The sequence below is a fragment of the Pinus tabuliformis genome, chromosome J, assembly GCF_031772625.1.
Source record: "Pinus tabuliformis cultivar Carrire ecotype Pingquan chromosome J, CPIR1, whole genome shotgun sequence".
Lineage (NCBI taxonomy): Eukaryota > Viridiplantae > Streptophyta > Pinopsida > Pinales > Pinaceae > Pinus > Pinus tabuliformis.
Genome location: NC_142295.1, coordinates 903,719,752 through 903,738,566, shown reverse-complemented (window position 1 = coordinate 903,738,566; position 18,815 = coordinate 903,719,752). Strand labels below are relative to the sequence as shown.

At 38.8% G+C, this 18,815-nt stretch overlaps 1 protein-coding gene across 7 annotated transcripts in view; it reads left to right on the top strand.

The window, feature by feature from the left end:
- LOC149229635 (uncharacterized) overlaps nt 1–17,182 on the top strand; it is a 32,763-nt gene extending 15,581 nt beyond the window's left edge. For 2 of the 7 annotated variants that reach the window (XM_089378692.1, XM_089378694.1), the window contains 2 exons: nt 13,829–14,031; nt 15,925–17,182. In XM_089378692.1, coding sequence (XP_089234818.1) covers nt 15,934–16,839 — 906 coding nt within the window. In that variant the 5' untranslated portion in view covers nt 13,829–14,031; nt 15,925–15,933 and the 3' untranslated portion in view covers nt 16,840–17,182. Of the gene's footprint in view, nt 1–13,828; nt 14,032–15,919 lie in introns of all 7 variants that reach the window. The other 5 variants (XM_089378695.1, XM_089378690.1, XM_089378696.1 and 2 more) reach the window with 3 other exon arrangements.
- The last annotated feature ends 1,633 nt before the right edge of the window (nt 17,183–18,815 follow it).

The window sequence follows — 18,815 nt, the reverse complement described above, 5'->3', positions numbered from 1 at the left end:
AAACCTTGTTTTAGTCTCAACTTTGGAAAATAAAAGTTATGAGGTCATTTTCAACAGATAAAAGACTTTCCTCAAGCCCATAAAATTTGAAGCCATGAAGCAAATTGGAGTTAGGGTGAAAACCTTTACAAGTTGTAGTTTGAGACAAAAGTGGTCTTGAGCAACAAAGGCGTCAATGCGCATAGATGTGACCTTGGCGAGCTTTGGCATAAGCAAATGGATTAGGTGTATGGGTCATTTACATCATGGAGCACTGAATATTTTGAGGGAGATTGCTACAGGTTTACCATAGTACAATGTAGATTAGCATGACGTGTGTAAGGCTACACACTTGGCAAGTATGCCAAGACATTCTTTTCCAGCAGAGACAACAGGACCAAGGGCATCTTGGAGCTGGTATTTTCAGAGGTACGTATACTTTTGTCCTAAGTTACCCAGGATTCAGATACAGATATGGGTTCAGATTTGCTAGTTTTTTGAAAATCCAGGATCTTGATATGGCAAGAATACGTCAAGTACACAAAAAGTAAACTATAATAATAGTTTTTAAATTTTAAAAACACTTTTAGAGTTCAAAAATCAAATACTCCTTGAAACCATAGTTGAGGGGGAGCGCCCCCCCCCTCGAACCCGCTCCCGAATCGCGCTCCGGGCGAGAGCGGCTCAGGAGCGCGCTCCCTAAAAAAAAATTGCGCTCCTTGCCTTGTTCGGGAGTGTTTCAAGGAGCGATTTTTAGCGATTTTTAACGCCCGGGAGTCATCAGGGAGCGATCGCTCCCGGGCATTAAAAATCGCTCCGGGAGCGATCCGGCAGAAAAAATTTCCGCGGATGCCAAAAAAATCGATTTTTTTTTTTTTTTTTTTTTTTTAAAAGGCCAATGGGCCTAAAAAAATTTCATTGTTACTTCATTGAGCAAGAGTTTGGAGCAAGAGCAAGAGCAAAGGAGCGAGGAGCAAGTGCTGAGGAGCGAGGAGCAAGTGCCGAGGAGCGAGGAGCAAGCCTGCAGAGGTAAGTAACTTAGTAATTTAGTTAGTTTAGTTAGTTAGATAGTAATTTAGTTAATTTAATTTAGTTTATTGAGTTTAAAAATCATGAATTTAAATTAAATTAATAAATTAAATTAATTAATCCCAATAAATTAAATTAATTTGCAGGTTCAAGAATCAAAACCCTACAAACATCAAACACCATGGACCTGGCTATATTTCTTGGCATTTTCCTCTTCTTGGTCCCTTTTATGGTTATTATGGTGCTAGAGAGTAGGAAACATAGGGGCCAAATTGAAGAGGGGGATGAAGAAGCTGGAGAAAGTCAAATTGGTGAAAACCCTGGTGAGGAGGAGCTGGAGGAGGGTGAACATGACCCTCAAAAAACTAAACAAGACCAAACTCCATTGTGGAAATATGTTAACAGGGCTGAAACAGGGAGAGGGGGTGGAACCACTAAATTTCATTGCCCCCATTGCAACACTGATTACATAGGTTCATACACCCGTGCTAGAAGACACCTCTGCGGGAAAAGGCCATGGGATGGAGACAAACAAATAGGAATCAAAACTTGTACAGCGGTGTCAGCAGCGGATAGAGCCAAATACATAAGGGAAGAGGAGGAAGCCCAATACAGATCAAAAAAATCAAGGGGTTTCTTTGAACCAAGCTCACAATCACAAGAACTCCTTTAGCATCCTCCCAAGGCAGTGGATATGGAGGCACAGGGTCATCATCTTTAAGGCGTAGAACCATATCAGATTTCCTTGATGAGGGGTGTAGGAATGATGTGGATTCAAAGGTTTACAGGTTTCTCTATGCATGTGGGATACCATTCAATGTTCTTCGCTCACCTTATTGGCACGAAATGGTTTCTGCCATAAATGATGCCCCTAAAGGATACAAGAGCCCTGGGTATGACAAGGCAAGAACCGTTGGCCTTGATCATGAAAAAGCAAAGTATCACATTCTTTGAATAGAATGACAAGTTCTTGGACTAACCATGGGGTGTCCATTGTATCTGATGGATGGACAAATGTAAAAGGCAAGCCATTGATAAGTGTTCTTGCTGTGTTTGTTAGTGGTCCCATCTTTCTAGCTGCACATGATTACTTAGACAAGTTCAAGACCACCATCAACATTGCAGAAGCATTACTTGAAACAATTGAGCGTATTGGCCCATACAATGTCATCCAAGTCATCACTGATAATGCTCCTAATTGTAAGGTAGCGGGAGCAATTATTGAGGATAAATACTCCAACATATTTTGGTCTGGATGTTTGGTTCACACATTGAACCTTCTGTTGCATGATATTGTCAAGAACAAAAATGAACAATACCAATGGATTGGTGATTTGTACAAGAAAGGCAAACAAATGATAAAATTTATTACAAATCATAGCAATACCCATGGCCTTTTCCGCAGTCACTCGAGATTGGAGTTGTTGAAGATTGCGAAGACCAGATTTGGTAGCTATTACCTCACCTTCAGGCGCCTTTTGAAGGTAAGAGAGGCATTAGCTAGCATGGTATCAAGTCCACATTGGCAGGTATTAAAGGAAAGGGCTACAAATGTAGCTGACATGGCAGGTTTTGAAATGGTGGAGGAGGCCGCTCTTGATGGGCAGTTTTGGACAAGTGTGAGGCAGGTATTGGATTTCACCAAGCCAATTTATCACATGATTCAGTTTGCTGATACAGACAAACCAGTGATTGGCGAGGTTTATGAGCAAATGGATACCATGTTGGGGGAAATAAAAGACATTGTTCATAATAGAGATCCCAACTTGTACAAACTGGTTCATGATTGTGTGTGTGAACGATGGAATAGGCTTAATCTTCCACTACATTGCTTAGCGTATATCCTTACGCCAAAATAATATTCTACATCTTGGTTGGGCCAACCTGCAGCAGGGGGTGGGGTTAGGACCAAACCCCATTTAGATCCAGAGGTAACTAAAGGATATTTGGAAGCATTAGAAAAGTTGGTACCTGACAGGGAGGAATGTGCCGCTGTGCGCTTTGAAATAGGCAGATACTTTAGTGGCACTGGTTTGTATGGTAACTTCCATGCAATGGACGACAGAGATAGATTTGATACTCTCACATGGTGGGAAACATATGGCAGGCATGGACTTTTGCCAAAATTGGCAAAAAAAAGTTCTTTCACAGGTTGTAAATACTTCTTCTGCAGAGAGGTGTTGGAGCACCTACAACTACATACATAATGTGAAAAGAAACAGACTCAATGAAAACCGAGCAGAAAGCTTGGTTTATGTGCACTACAACTTGAGGTTGTTGAGTCATTACTGTGATTGGGCTTATGAGGACCCCACATATAAAATTTGGGACAATCACCCAGAGGATGACAATTTGGAGGATGACATTGTACATATTGAAGAACTGGAAGAGGAACTTGTAAGGGATGAAGATGAGGCAGCTGCAACAGCCATGCCACCTCCACCTCCACCTCCACCATCCAGTAGCAGTGCTCGAGGTCCGAGTCTTGTTCCTTTGCTGTCGCCACCTCCATCTACACCCTCACGTGGAGGTTCTAGTTTTGGTTGTCGGTCTGTGCGGGAGACTCTTAGAAGACCACCACGACCTGCTTATACTCTTGGAGACTCTCGTGGCAAGGGCCACATGTAGATTTTGATTTACAGTTTACTTGTCTTTTTTAGTTTCTATTAGACTTTAGTTTTCATAACTATTGAGTTTTGAGTCCTTGACTCTTGACTCTTGACTCTTTCATATCATAATGATATTTTTTGTAAACAATATATCACTGTGACAATGAAAATTTGAAGTTTGAAGTTGGGCCTTGGCAATTATAACTCATTGGTAATGATGTGAATTATGAATATGATGCTTCGTGAAAGACTAAAGTTGTTTCATTTCATTTCATTATTCATGTTTCATTTTATAAATTTATGACATTTCATATCATGTTAACAGTTAGAAGTTAGGATTTAGAAATATCTTAGATATTACTTCTTGTAATGGTTAAACTTAGCTTACAAGTACAACTTTGGTGATCAATGATGATAAATGTTATTGAATTTTCAATTTTGAAAGCTTGAAGTTGAAACTTTAAGATTGAATTTGATGAATCATGATTCATGAGACTCAATATGTTGCAATTGTAATATGTATTTTACTAACTTATGGACATGGTTGATGACGATTATAATTTCTAGAATCTAGATGATTGATGTGATATTGTTCAATGATCAATCTATGTTTTTTTATGTTTTTTATGTCTAATTCATCATTCTACATGTTTTTTTTGACATATATGTATCAAAAATTAAAAAATATAAAAAATATATATATTTTTAAAAAATCGCTCCCGGATTCGCTCCCAAATCGGGAGCTTTTGAAAATGGTCGCTCCCGCTCCCGTTTTCGCTCCCGCTCCCCGCTCCCGCTCCCGCTCCCAAGCAACACTGCTTGAAACCATCAAACACTTTTAGAAATGAAACCATAAGATATATTATAAATATGAAGATTGAAACATTGAAATGATGCATCCTCCCTCATACAAAAATGATAATAGTAAATACATTTACATTTCCTCAAATGGATCTACATTATCTTTTGCATGTTGCAACTCTACATCATGAATATATGTGGGGGTCTTGGAATGTAGGAAGTTGCATCAGTCGGCTGGACTGGTGGTGGAACAATATCCTCAAGTAGGTTGAGGTGAGTCATGGCATTCAATGTCAGGTTCAAGTCAGAGATCTCAAGCTCCACATCCCAAATCTTGCTTGGACCTCTTTTATATTCTGGTTCAACATGTGATAGAAGACAAAGGTTGGAATGAACATACACAAGATCCTCAGCCTTTGCCGCTGTTAGCCTATTTTGCTTCACTGAATGGATGAAGCCATATGTACTCCAAGTCCTCTCAGCTAATGAGGAACTAGCAACTTGTGATAGTAGCTTGGTGGCTAGAGTGGAGAGATGAATGCTATCCCCACCATGGAAGCCCACCAAGTAATAGGATCAAGATGCTCTCGATCATCTATAGTTACTGGATTCGAAAAGCTACGAGTAGATTGTATAAATCCTCCAAATTCTTGGCGTACTTTCATTGCAACTCCCACATCTCTATAATTTTTCCGCAAAGTTGTGTTGTATCTTTGTACCACTTCAAAATCCTTGTTTGGTGCTGTTCTATTAGGTAAAGACAAAATTTTGGAATGATAATATATATTTGGGGTGCAATGCATAGGCCAAAAGGTGTAATGGTGTGGTCATTTTGTTCCACCTTTCTGTATTTATGTCCTTCACTTCATAATAGAATGTTTCAAAAGGGCCATTTTCACTTGCCCTGATAATTTCCCTTATCCTCTCCAACACACTATCAATGTTTTCATAAACTTCCCCCAAGCAAGGTGTATTTGTGTAAAATGCCTTTATCAAGGTCAAGATTGGTTCAATAAACCACAAAAGGTTTGTCTCACCATGCATCATCAAGAATGATGGACTTGATTTTTTGCCCTCTATTAGAAGTGGAAGTCCTCCATGATTCCCAAAGAGGGTCAATGACCTTTGCTTGTAATGTTTGTCTCACCTCCACAAGCCTCTTTATGACAAGATTTTGGGAGGCAAAACGAGTTTCAACAACCTACAAGTTTTAAAATGACAAAAAGTCAAATCTCAAAAGAGAAATCATATATAATTTTGTAATTAAAATTAAGAATTTCCAATACAAATTTGAAATAATATTGATTAAAAAAAGAGTACCTTCAATAGCTCTAACTTTGCAAAACCTCGATATATGCATATATTTCATTAATCCATTCGATCTCACCAATCTTGGCAAGCATAAGGTTCAATGAATGTATTGCACATGGAGTCCAAAAGATGTGATCATATCAACCCTCCACAATCAAACTTGCATCTTTACGAATTTGCGCGTTGTCCATAATGACTTGGACAACATTACGTGACCCCACACGTTCTATTGCATTAATAAGAATTGTGGATATGAAAGATACATTTTTCTCTATTCCACTGCAATCAACAACCTTCAAAAACATTGCCCCTTGGGGGCATACTGCAACAGCATTAATTAACAGGCGGTTTCTTTGGTCTCTCCATCCATCAGAAATGATGGACACCCCTATTTTTGCCCATGTATCCCAGATTTCCTGTAGCTGTCTATCCTTGAATTGTCTCTCTGATGTCAACAAAGTAGTGCAAACGTTTTCATAACTAGGGCTTTTGTACCCTTTTGGTGCTTCATTAACTGCCTTAATCATTTGATGCCAATAAGGAGAACGCATCAAATTGAATGCTAGCCCATTTGCATAGATGCAACAAGCTACATGTTCATCGACCATGTCTCTACCTTGGTTATTGAAACCTGCTTCAAGAGGGCCTAGAGTGGGCCTTTTATTAGTTGTGGCAGCAGGCCTAGAAGGCAATGGAGGCCTAGTTGTAGAGCTTTGCACATGGTGTTTTCCCTTAGCAAGCTTCGTATTAGCAGTGTCTTGCAAAGATGCATAGAATTTTATTTTTCCAAGACTCAAACCTTGGCTAGGTTTGCCATTTGCGTCTTTTAGCCCAGTGCATACTTGCACCCCTTTGTTAGTTTGTCTAATCAGATGGGCCTTCACTCTAGTATATGAGCCATTTTTTATATATTGGCATTCATTGCACTTCCATTTATAAGAACCACCTCCAGGATTTTTTCCAATAATCTCCACATATTGCCATAAAGGAGATTTTGGGTTTGTATTGATGTTTTCCCCTTCACTCTGCCTTGATGGTTCCATTTCTATAAGTTGTAGGTGTGACTGACTGCGTAGAAAAAATTATAATTTATTATCAATAATTTAAAATTTAAAATACATAAAATTAAAACTAATGTACAATGTTTAATAATAATGTTTAACGCATAAAATAGATTTAATTGTACACTTAAGAGTCCATTGTATTTAAAATTTAAAATACATAAAATTAAAACTAATGTACAATGTTTAATCATAATGTTTAACGCGTAAAAAAAGATTTAATTGTACACCTAAGAGTCTACTGTGCATTTGTCGTGTAGGGATTTAAAAAATTTAAAAGAAATGTATTATATAATGCTTTCTGAAACTAACCTTTCAAAATTCAGACCCTTTCTTTATCTTTGTCCCTGTAATCTTTTTTTTTTTAACACCTTTGTTGCTGTCCTTGTAATTTAATTTTTTGAACGCTTGTCTCGAGAATGAGAGCACTATGCAAATTGGTTTTTTTAACACATGTCCTTGTGATTTAATTTTTTGAATGCCTTTGTCTCGAGAGCACTGCAATTTAATTTTTTTAACGCCTGTCCTGAGAGCACTATGCAATTTCTTTTTAGTCACATGTCGTTGTGGAGGTAGGGTCAGGGTTGTTTGTGTGGAGTCGGAGAGCATAGACTGTGCTATTTTATTTTTTTGAAACGCCTTCCCCAAGCCCTGTGCAATTTAATTTTTTGTTAGTCCTGGTCGCTGTGGAGGTAGGGTCGGGGTTAGTTGCGTGGAGCCGGAGCCAGAGAGCGCTGTGCAGTGTGTTATTGTCGGTCATTTGCGTGGAGTCGAAGTCGGAGAGCATTGTGTAGTCACCGGTCGTTTTGCGTGGCGCCGGAAGTCACCTGTCATTTGTGTGGAGCCGGAGAGCACTGGCTGTGTGGAGCTTGGAGCCTATTTGCTGGAGCGTGGACCCTGTGGAGCTGAGTGTCAGAGCCTGTTTGCTTGGAGCCGAGCGCCGGAGGTTGCCTGCTCAATGCCAAGTCTCGACAAGATTCAAGAATGTTGCGCGCCTTTGGAATGTCGACAAAATTCAAGAACAATTGCTTTTAGAGTGAAAGGGCCTACTTCAGTTAATGAAAAACCCGATGAAAAACCAAGAAAGAAACCTAAAATTTAAAAACCTAAATGAAATTTGTTTGAAATCCACCTTGACTTAGAAGGATCCTTTTTTGATTTGCGGGATCCATTTATGGAAGACAAGATTCGTTTCCTGAAAAGCCAGATTCGCCACCTAGCCGTTTCTTAGCCGGTTCAAGTCGGATCCGGATCGGATACATGGAACGACATTTTTGGATGCAGACCTGCTGGATTCGGTAATGTAGCTATTTTCCTCTCCATCCATGATGTGATACATATATTATATCGCCTTCATTGATGATCACTCGAGAAAGACCTGGATCTTCATGACGAAGAACGATCATGGCTTTTCAAAGTTTGTGGAGTTCAAAGCCTTGGTGGAGAAGCAGACTGGTTGGAGGATCATGGTGCTGAGGTCAAACAATGGTGGGGAGTGCATCTCCAACTCCTTTAGAGACTTGTGTGCTAAGGAGGGCATAAGGAAAGAGCTCACCGCACCTCATAACCCTCAGTAGAATGGGGTGGTTGAGTGTAAGAACTAGAGTAATGTTGGAGCGGTTAGGGCTATGTTGAATGACCAGGGGTTACATATGTTTCTTTGGATTGAGGCATGCAATACTGCAATTTTTTTGCAGAATAGGAGTCCACACATTGTACTGGGAAGAGTCACACCAAAGGAGGCTTTCGTAGGCAAGAAGCTTGATGTTTCTCATTTCCGGATCTTTGGTAGCCTTGTTTATTGTCATGTGTCTTCTGATAATCGGAAGAAGCTGGTGCCCACTACAGAGAAGGGCATTTTCATGTGCTACTGTGAGACATCTAAGGCATACAAGGTGTATATTCCAACACTCAGGAAGACAATTATCAGACATGATGTGATGTTCGAGGAAGAAAGGGCTCTCAAGAAGTCCTTGGAGTGTGAGCAAGGTGTTGCACATGAGGAGGAGCAGTAGGCTCCTAAGAAGGAGGCTTAGTTTCTCAAGCTTCATCACAACCAATTGTTAAGTAGGCGGACTAGCACATAGCTGAGGAGAAAGTGCAGGAACAGGAGTAGAGAGGTTAGTTAGAGGGGCCCACTTAGCTAGTGACTCTCAATGCAGGGAGAGGACGAGCTGAGTGGGCATATCAATTGATTACAGAGGCTAAGGAGAGAGTTGGAGCCCCCAACTCCACATTTAGACGAAGTAAACAACCACAGAGATATATGAGGGTACATGGCACTTATGACTGAGGTGATAGACTCAGAGCCTTCTTGTTATAAGGAGGTAGCTTCTCAGTAGTTATGGCTAGATGCCATGGCAGAGTATTACTCTATCATGTAGAATGATGTCTGGGAGATTGTGCGAAGACTAGTTGGCAAATCAGTGGTTGGTTCACGTTTTGTGTACAAGATCAAGCATGTAATTGATGGGAGTGTGGAGAAGTGTAAGGCTAGATTTGTCGCCAAAGGGTTTTCTCAGGTCAAAGGGATAGACTATGATGAGATATTTGCACCGGTGGCCTGGTATTCGTCCATTAGGATTATTTTGGCAATTGCAACACAAATGGGTTGGAAGATCCACCAAATGGACGTGAAGGATGCCTCCCTTAATGAAGTTGTTGAGGAAGAGATATATGTTGAGCAACCTGAGGGGTTTGTGACTTTCAGCGAAGACACACATGTATGTAGGCTGAAGAGAGCTCTTCATGGGCTCAAGTAGACACCGAAGGCATGGTATGCTCAGATAGGCAACTACCTTCTCAGTTTGGGCTTCACCAAGAGTTAAGCTGACCCTAACTTGTACTATATCGTGGTTGAGGGTTAGCCTCTCATTCTTTTGTTATATGTTGATGATTTGATATTGACAAGGGACAAGGAGCTCATTCGTGATTGCAAGAGAGATATTGCAAAAGAGTTTGAGATGAAGGATGTAGGGCTTATGCACTATTTCCTTGGATTGGAGGTTTGGCAGGGTGATGGGGAGATATTCTTGGGACAAGGTAGGTATGTGCAGGAGATTCTCAAGGGATTCCACATGCTGGATTACGGGCCCATGACCATGTCGCTAGTCACAAACTGGAGGAAGGTGGATGCTACTAGAGGTGAGCAAGTGGATCCCACTCTATAAATAGCTCATAGGGTCGTTGATGTATCTAATGAACTCACGACCAAACATTTACTTTGCAGTCAACAAGTTGAGCTAGTTCATGGTTGAGCCGACCACAGTGCACTGGGTTGCTGTTAAGCACGTGTTGAGGTATCTCAGTGGCACAACAAATTATGGGTTGTTGTACAAGTAGGTTGATGGAGTGAGTCTTTAGGGATTCACAAATGCAAATTGGGCAAGGGGTTCAACAAACAGGAAGAACACTTCAGGGTGTGCTTTCGGTGTCGGTTTAACAATTGTTTCTTAGTTTAGCAAGAAGTCGAGATCAATGGTACTGAGCTCAACTGAGGTTGAGTATATGGCTACCAACTTGGCAGCTTGCGCCTCGCCTTAGTTTAGATAAGGATGGAGATCAAAACACTTTGCCTCCTTATGGCTGATTTGATGACAACACTGGCACTTATCAGGAATTTCATCAATTTGTTTATCATCACCTTTGTCATCAATTTCTTGAACATTTGGCTCTTGCCCCTTCAAATATTCAACAAGAAATCCAACACTAACAAATTGAATTGGTTTAAATTTGTCATGAATGTTGAAGTTGATGTTTTTTCATATCCTAAGCCATGCCGATTTTATTGTTGAATTGCAAATTTTGAAAGGTTTGACAATGATTTTGGAAAGATCATTCTATACTTGATGTTCATGAATGCTTTCTTTTATAACTTAAAAAGAAAATTCAAGTTCACATTCATGCATACTGCTTTTGGTATCATTTTCTACTTTGACATCTTTTTCTTGTGATTCATCTTCAACAAAACTTGTCTTCATTAATTCACTGTTAATGAGTGATTCCATTTTATAACCAGTTAAGAATCATTGATCATATCTTTTGTTGCATATGTATCAACCACTTCTATTAGGTCATTTATGTCACAAGTAGTGTCAACCATTGCTTGTCTTGCTTCATGTTTTTATTTTGCATTGTTAGCATCTTTTGCTCCTTTTCATTCACTTTTTAGTTATAAGTGATTCAATCAATTTATCGTTCATATCTATTTTCTTACTGAAGATCAGCGACCTAATCATTTAAATCATGTAACGAGTCCAACTGTTCTTTAATTATTGATTGGCTTTTTGCAAATGCTTTTTCCTCTGCCCATTTTAGATTTGCAATTGTCACATTCACTTATACTTGCTTGCTTGCACTTGTTTTCTTTTGTGTCACGCTTGCATTTGTTGTCAACCTTAGGGTATGAGGTAATATCGAGCATGCGTGCCAAAGTGTTATTCCTCTTGAATGTGAGCAGTGAGATGACTTTTCAATGTAAACATGTCCTAAATTTGAGAAGGTGACTATTTCTCAATGACTTCACACTTTCATTGTAAGGCCTCCTTATTCATGTTCAAGTAGGTTCTTATGTCAATTTTTACAATTGAATTTTGAAAACCATTCTGCCTTTTGTACTCTTAAAAATGGATCCAATTTGCTTCAATTCAATTAACTCAAAACACTGTGGAAGCAAGAAGACACTTGAACTCAAGCATATGGATCACATGACTTATGCACATAACCTTGTGTTAAAGAGTCCAACTAGGGGCTAATTTGCCTACTTGGAAGCCCCTCCTCGATGGCTTATTCACACAGTTGGATCACCCTTGATGGCATCTTCCTTGGTTTCAAAAATCAGAATTTTTGCACTACTACAAATAGCATTTCTTCAAGTCGGTCCCACTTTCAGTCATCTTCAAGTCGACTCACTTGGTCAAGGGACATGACCCTTGACCCCACATTGTCCACTATAAATGTAAGTCAAGTTCATATCATTTTGGCATCACTCACTTACACATCTTCTCTATCATGTTCTGATTGGTTCGTACAACCTGAGGCAGCATCTTCTTTCCACACATGCAAAGGGTTCCTTGGCAGCTCTTTTTTTCCCTGTGTTGACTTTCTGATCTGACTTTGACCAGTGTTGACTGAGGACTTTGAGAGATTGTTTGACTATGATTTGACCTGGAATAATTCTGTTTGGGCAGGCTGCATCAAACACACAAAATGAGGAATTCTGTTTTTGCATGCGATGACTTTCTCCAGCTGACTTCAAGCGTTGACCAAGGACTTTGAGAGATTGTTTGACTACGATTTGACCTAGAATAATTCTGTTTGGGCAGGCTGCATCCATTGACACACAAAACAAGGAATTCTGGGCAGGTTGACCAGTGTTGACTGCAGGCATAATTACAGGCTTTGACCACAGAGCATTGACTTTGATTGGATTTTCATCTCTGTTTTGGGCTTATTTTGACCTGGTCAAGAGGCCGAGTTCCTTGGTGGTTTGACCGAACTGATTGGAGGCAGTTTGATCACTGTTGACTGGACTGGTTAGTGCAAGTTGACTGCTGTTGACAGACTTCAGAATTGCAGATTTGACAGAGACAGATTTGGATCAGATTGGGTTTCTTGTTTTGGCATTGATTCTGGTTGGTCATTTTTCTTTGAATAGTCAAAGTTTTGACTTTGACTTTGTCTACAGTATACAAAATTGGATTTTCTCTCTCTGCTGGACATTTGATATTTATCAATGGAGTCGTCTACGGAGGTGGAGGAATTGCTCGGACGGCCAAAAGTGGCTGGAATCCGGACAAAAAAATTTCAAAAAATCTTGTAGAAGCAGTGTTTGAATCATGTTTTTGATGGTGGAAATGGATTCAGCACCATCAAAAACTTCTAGGGCACTTAAAATTATGAATTTTGACAGCTTTTACTTGGATTTACAAAAATCCCTGCCGGATTTTTTTTCAAAATATGACTGGAATTTCCATAACTTTCCAGGCAAAAAGCATAATTGTTAGACTATGGCTTTATTGATAAGAAGGATTGGTTGGGTTTTCTCCCTTGTGGGTTTTTCCCCTGGCATTAGCCTAAATCTGTGTGTTCATTGTCTTGGCTTGTCTTCCTGTGCATATTATTGATGATGTTCTAGCTACAATTACTGTCAATGATGATCTAAAGTATGTGCTAAGTGATTGCTCAAGTTTATTGTGATTGCTATTGGAAAAATAAAGTGAAATTGTTATTGGGCTAATAGTAATAAGACATTGAAGTGATTGTTGCAAGCATAGAACATACCATAAAATTAACACCTTGACATGGATCAATTGAAGCAAATTTTACATAGACCATTAATAGTTATGACCTTTGAAATTTTGACAATGCCCAATGATGATTTGAGGAGCAAACAACTCTTTGGCCTGTTGTTACATGAAATTAGATACTTGCTTTGTTTATGAGTGTTTTAATCCCTAGTTTCAGAAATAATCACCATGTGTAGTTAGGAAATTTCTTCTTGAAAGTGTGAAGAAAGTGTCAAAAGTAGACACAAAATCAAGCAACCAAAAAATCATGCACCATTGCACACTAGTACAAACTATACCTTAGACCCTCTTATTCTGATTTTGGGACAGTTCTAGGACGCAATCACCACAAAAATGAGTATTTTTATTCAATGATTTTCCTTTTCATGATTTACAACACTATTTTCCTTTGTGTAAGGAAATAGGCATGTTTGATGGTAAAAAAAAAATGGTTGCCAATTGCTTATGGGCTTTTGTGAAATTAACGTCATTTGGGCTATGGGATTTTGAAAATTACGTCCAGCATAATCATTTGGAATTAAAAAAACTATTTAGAATTTAAAAAACTTCGAATAGCCCAAAAATTTCAAAGTATTCCATGATAACTTCAATGTCTATTTCCACTGTCCAAGGGCTTGTAGTCTGTGCAGGATGCCTGAGAACAGGCCACTGAGGAGCTCTCTGTATTTGTTGTGACGATTTTATTCTTCGTTGCTATTCTCACAGATTGTCCATACTTTCTGTGCTGCAGTTTTGCTTGTGGCAGCTCCGTGTATACTGATATATCTCCTTCAAGGATCGTGGATGGACTGCTTAACCTGCACGTGGGCTTCAAAACATCCAAATTAACCCCCCTGCGGACGCTTCAACAAGTTGGGTAATGCAGAGCTTCAGTTTGAAGATTCAAGGCATCTTTTTGCTCAAAGTTCTACCATTTTCAGACTAGACGTTGAGGCAAGTGAAATTCTTTTCCTTTTAGTTGAGAGGTGTCTTGGTTTAAGAAACAGAATGCTCTCTGTAAATAGAGGTTCTGAAGAATCCTTGTTTCAAGCCAAAAGACAACAGAATTATCCACTCCCTCATACAGTGATGGGTTTTGATGGACATTCAGCTTGGAATCTGCAGTCATGCTGCTGATTGGGCACCATGCTGCCATATATACAATAAAATTCAATCCAGCAAGAACACTGATTGCATCTCCATACACTCCGCAAAAATATTCCCCCATGTGATTAAAGAATAGAGCAAACATGTAAACGAATAGAGCAAACACAAGAAGATGGTGGAGGTCAATCGTTTGAAGCACACTCATTGCTCCTCTCTTTCCGGTGGATGTGTGCACAGGCAAAATTACAACCGATCACAATTCTTTAGGTCACTCTAGTTGATCTGTAGACTTAATTCAATCAAAATGAAATGGTATGGCTGCAATAATAGATTTGAGCACATCTGTGGATCAGGAGACTAGAGTAACAATCTAATGATCAATACAGTTTGTTTGATCAATATCTGTACAAGAAGAAATAGAGTAATTGGCCAAAATGAATCAATGCATCTAATATGGTTGTCCAAGATACTTCAGCTAATTTAGGAAAATAAGGTGGATCTTGCATTGTGAAGCGATCTGGAAGGTCTAGAATACAATCCATTTGATTTGTTGCTGGTGCCAATTTCTGCCCTCAAACTTTTCAAATTGTTTGTCTCTGCCATTGCACCTTCAAGAGGGTGTAGATCTGCTTTCGTGCATCTGTGTATACTGCCCATTCTTTTATTTCATGCTCAACTTAACACCATCATATACATGTATCAACTTGGCATGGATTGCATTATCAAACCTCCCATGGAACACTACTATGAGAAGCTATTGTGCTCTTAATTCCTTGGATCTACCAAGCCTTCAAGACCAAAGGAACTTCACACGCATACACTTGGAGAGATGCTTTTTTCTGCATTTCGAATTTTTTTGAAAGCATTAGGGAGAAAACTATTCCATCTTGTTAAAGTATGTAAAATCTGTCGCTATTTTGAGTATTCTTTTGTTCTCTGCTATTTTTGAACTTGGATTGATAATGGAAATTGAAGACCCGAACTCCAACATCAAACAAGAATAATGTTGTTATCTTAGTAAAATAAATACATGAGGAAGTCCAATTAGTAATTGTGCTAAGAGGCGCGTTCTAAAGCATAGGTTGGGAGACATCTGATATAGAGCCAAATGGGGAACTAACCTCATCACTGGATAAGGAAGACCGAGTCTTTGAAACCATTTTAATTGCAACATGCGTGTAATTGTTACAAGGATAGGCAGGTGACTTCTTGTATGTTACTGCTATGTGGCTGTTCTTTAAAAGGACTAGGACCTATTACATATTTGGTGAACAATGTATTCATAACGCATGTTTTTGTGATCTAGTCTTTGGAAGTGAAGTCATTCATTTTAATACATGCTTTCAGAAACTATTCCTGGAGTTGTACCCTTGCTTTTTGTACTAATGTGTACGTTTGAAGGTTCTCTTTTCTTTTTAGCTAGTACAAGTAGTGGGACTTTTAAGCTGGCAAATTTATACAATGTGCTTCTTACAGGAATGTGCTATGTTGTATAATGTAGCTAGTGTCTGTTAAACTCGGGTATATTTTTCTGCTCTAGATATAACTTTCTTATTCTAACTGATGGGCTTATCAATACCTTCAAGGCCTTCATACTTCTTTATTTTAAAAGCAATTAGGCATCATTGCTAATTCTGAATTCCGTTGGTGGGCACTTAAGAAGTTGTATGTCCAGTCACATGTTTTTGTTCTTTCAAATTTACAGAATAGAATGAAGTTTGTAGATGTTTTTCAGTGCAGGTGTTAAAAATGAAAGACGAAAATCAAGAAGCTCAGACTGATTCTACAAGTATACCTCCAAAACGGAAGCGAGGACGCCCCCGTAAATCACACGTTTTGTATCCAGGTGAGAAGGCTCATGCACCACAACGGTTGGATGGGAAAAAGAAACCAAGACGCAAGAAAATAGATTCGTCAATGCCTTCGTTTCCTGACAATACTTTGGTAGGCCAATCAGTTCATGGTGTATTGGATGGTTCATTTGATGCTGGCTACTTGCTGATGGTTAGAGTGGGAGACACTGATACAGTCCTGCGAGGTGTTGTCTTTGATCCGGGATTGTCGGTGCCTATTTCTAAAACAAATGATATTGCACCAAATGTCAATCTGACAAGGAGGGATGAGAATATTCTTCTACCCCCCGAACTTCCTCCATCTATTCACAATACTGTGGCCATGCCATCAACTCCTGTTTCTTTATTGCCAGCTATGGTGCCTGTTGTGAATAGTCAGGGTACAACATCAGTTCCTATACCAGATCAAACTACACGTCCAGTGCAGGTTGGTTCAAATCAAACAAGAGTTGCTTTGGGTCAACCAAATGGGAGCTTACCAAAGTCTGTACATGATCATTCTAGCCAGATCAACAAAGAGGCTGCCCCTAAGCCAGGAGAATCTTTCTCATACTTGCAGCAGCCAAACCCCATTCCCACTGGACCTGTCTCTCGTCTGCAGCAACCAATCCCCCCCACTGGACCTGTCTCTCGTCAGCAGCAGCCAATCCCCTCCTCTGGACCTGTCTCACGCACACCAATCCCCATCCCTGCTGAACCTGTTTTTCATCCGCAGCAGTCAATTCCCACTGTGTCTGAACCCATTTCCCGTCCACAGCAGTCATCCCGCCCTCTTACTGAGCGTGTCTCTCATCCACAGTAGCCAATTCCTCTCTCTGGATATTTAGTCAAATCATAGATGAGTATTACTGATAATGTTGAAGAGGCATAAGAAAGCTGTTCAGTTACTGAATTTGTTCTGTTGACTGGTTATTAGAAAGCTTGCCTCTAAATTTTTTGGTGAGCATCATTGTCAACGGTGAATTTATTGAGCATTGGATGTGCCTATGAAGTTTGTACTTCTGAATGCTACCCAGAGAAGAATATTTTCTACAAGTTTGCTGACTATCTATTTCCGATTGGGTGATCTTCATTAATCATGTCTTATTAATGTTTTAGTTACTTTAATTATACGGTTATTCCATAAAGCACTATTGTTATCTCTATATTCCCTTTTCTACTCACGTCTGAATTAATTGTCTAATTCATAGCATTTTCATATTTAAACTTTAATGCCTTTTCACCGGACCAAACTGAATAATTTCATCTAATTTCCCCCAGATATGCCCTTGACAGGTTGTTTTGTTTGCACTTCTATAGACCTTTAGGCATGACATGCCTTAGCATTCTTAGTTGTACTAAAATTCCTTTGTCTTGATTCATGTCATATACGAGTAAAACTTCCTGGCTTTTGACTTTTCACAGGCTACATGACTTAATGTCATCTTCTGATACATTTCATTCTGGGCATTTGTCTATTTTAATTGCCTGACAACTGTTTAGCTAATAATGAAGTGGGTAAATTCCGCTACTAATAGAAGCTCTGCCTTGTGGCGACTTGGCAAAAATTGGGATTGTTGTTAATTAATGTTCAATATTTTGAAGCTTGTATGTATCTTTTCAAAATATGCATGTTCTCACCCTTGTGCTTTTGGGCATGATGATCTTCCAATTCTTTAAGAAATCAAACATTTATTTTTATGGTTATCAACCACCAAGTCCTCTTTTGCTAATATGACTCCATGATTCATCAACAAGTTTACTTTTTTCTTGTTATGTCTTAGAATATATAAGACACCATATATTTATTTTTATTGTTATCAACCACCAAGTCCTCTTTTTCTAATATGACTCCATGATTCATCAAGAAGTTAACTTTTTTGTTGTTGTCTTAGAATATATAAGACACCATATTGTTCAAATTTATGAAACAAGCCTCTTATTACTATAATAGTAGTCTGCAATTTCAAATTATCAAGGGAGGAGCCTTTTTGTACTTAAGAGATGAGGAGAGAAGAGTCCTATTATAGTAAACTTGGCGGCTTTCTATATTAGCATTTGGAAAACATCTTGATAAGGGTTATCAACGTTTGCTTGATTGTTTGACGTTGAACTGATACCTCAAAAATACAAAATTTTTCGTTTTTCCTTAGTAATATACCACCTTTATTTATTACATAGTATTAGTAATAACCCTAGGGTTAAATATTAGGCTACACCACTCAATTTTTTTGTTTGTTGTTATTATTATTATTATTATTGTTATTTTTAAATTAAATTTGTGTTTTGAAGGTCCTTCATTGCATTGTACGGATTTGAGTGTTTAGTACAAGAGTGGTTGGTTCGGTGTAAAAAGGTTGGTTCAGTATTAGTTGATCTTATTCGAATATATGCCATCAGTGAGATTGGTTTGTTCCATTGGTTCCACTCTGATTCTGATAACACTATTTAAAACAAAAATGTTATTAATATTGCATTGGTAATATAGGACCAATGACTATACCGATAAGAGCATCAAATATTGAGATAAGTGACTCTCATGATCTAGGAGCAATGACTATACCTATAGGAGTATCAAATGTTGAGATAAGTGACGTTCTCAGGATCTAGGTTGACTTTCAATGTTTGGAATTTTAGGATTGTTTGTATTGGAACTTGTCAACAATATTCGGTATAATTAGTTCAAACACATTGACTTAGAACAATTATGTTACTTTGAAGTGTACAAAATGGGAATATCAAAACATTGACTATACATGAGTAACAAATGTTAAGGCAAGAAAGGATGACCAATTGCTT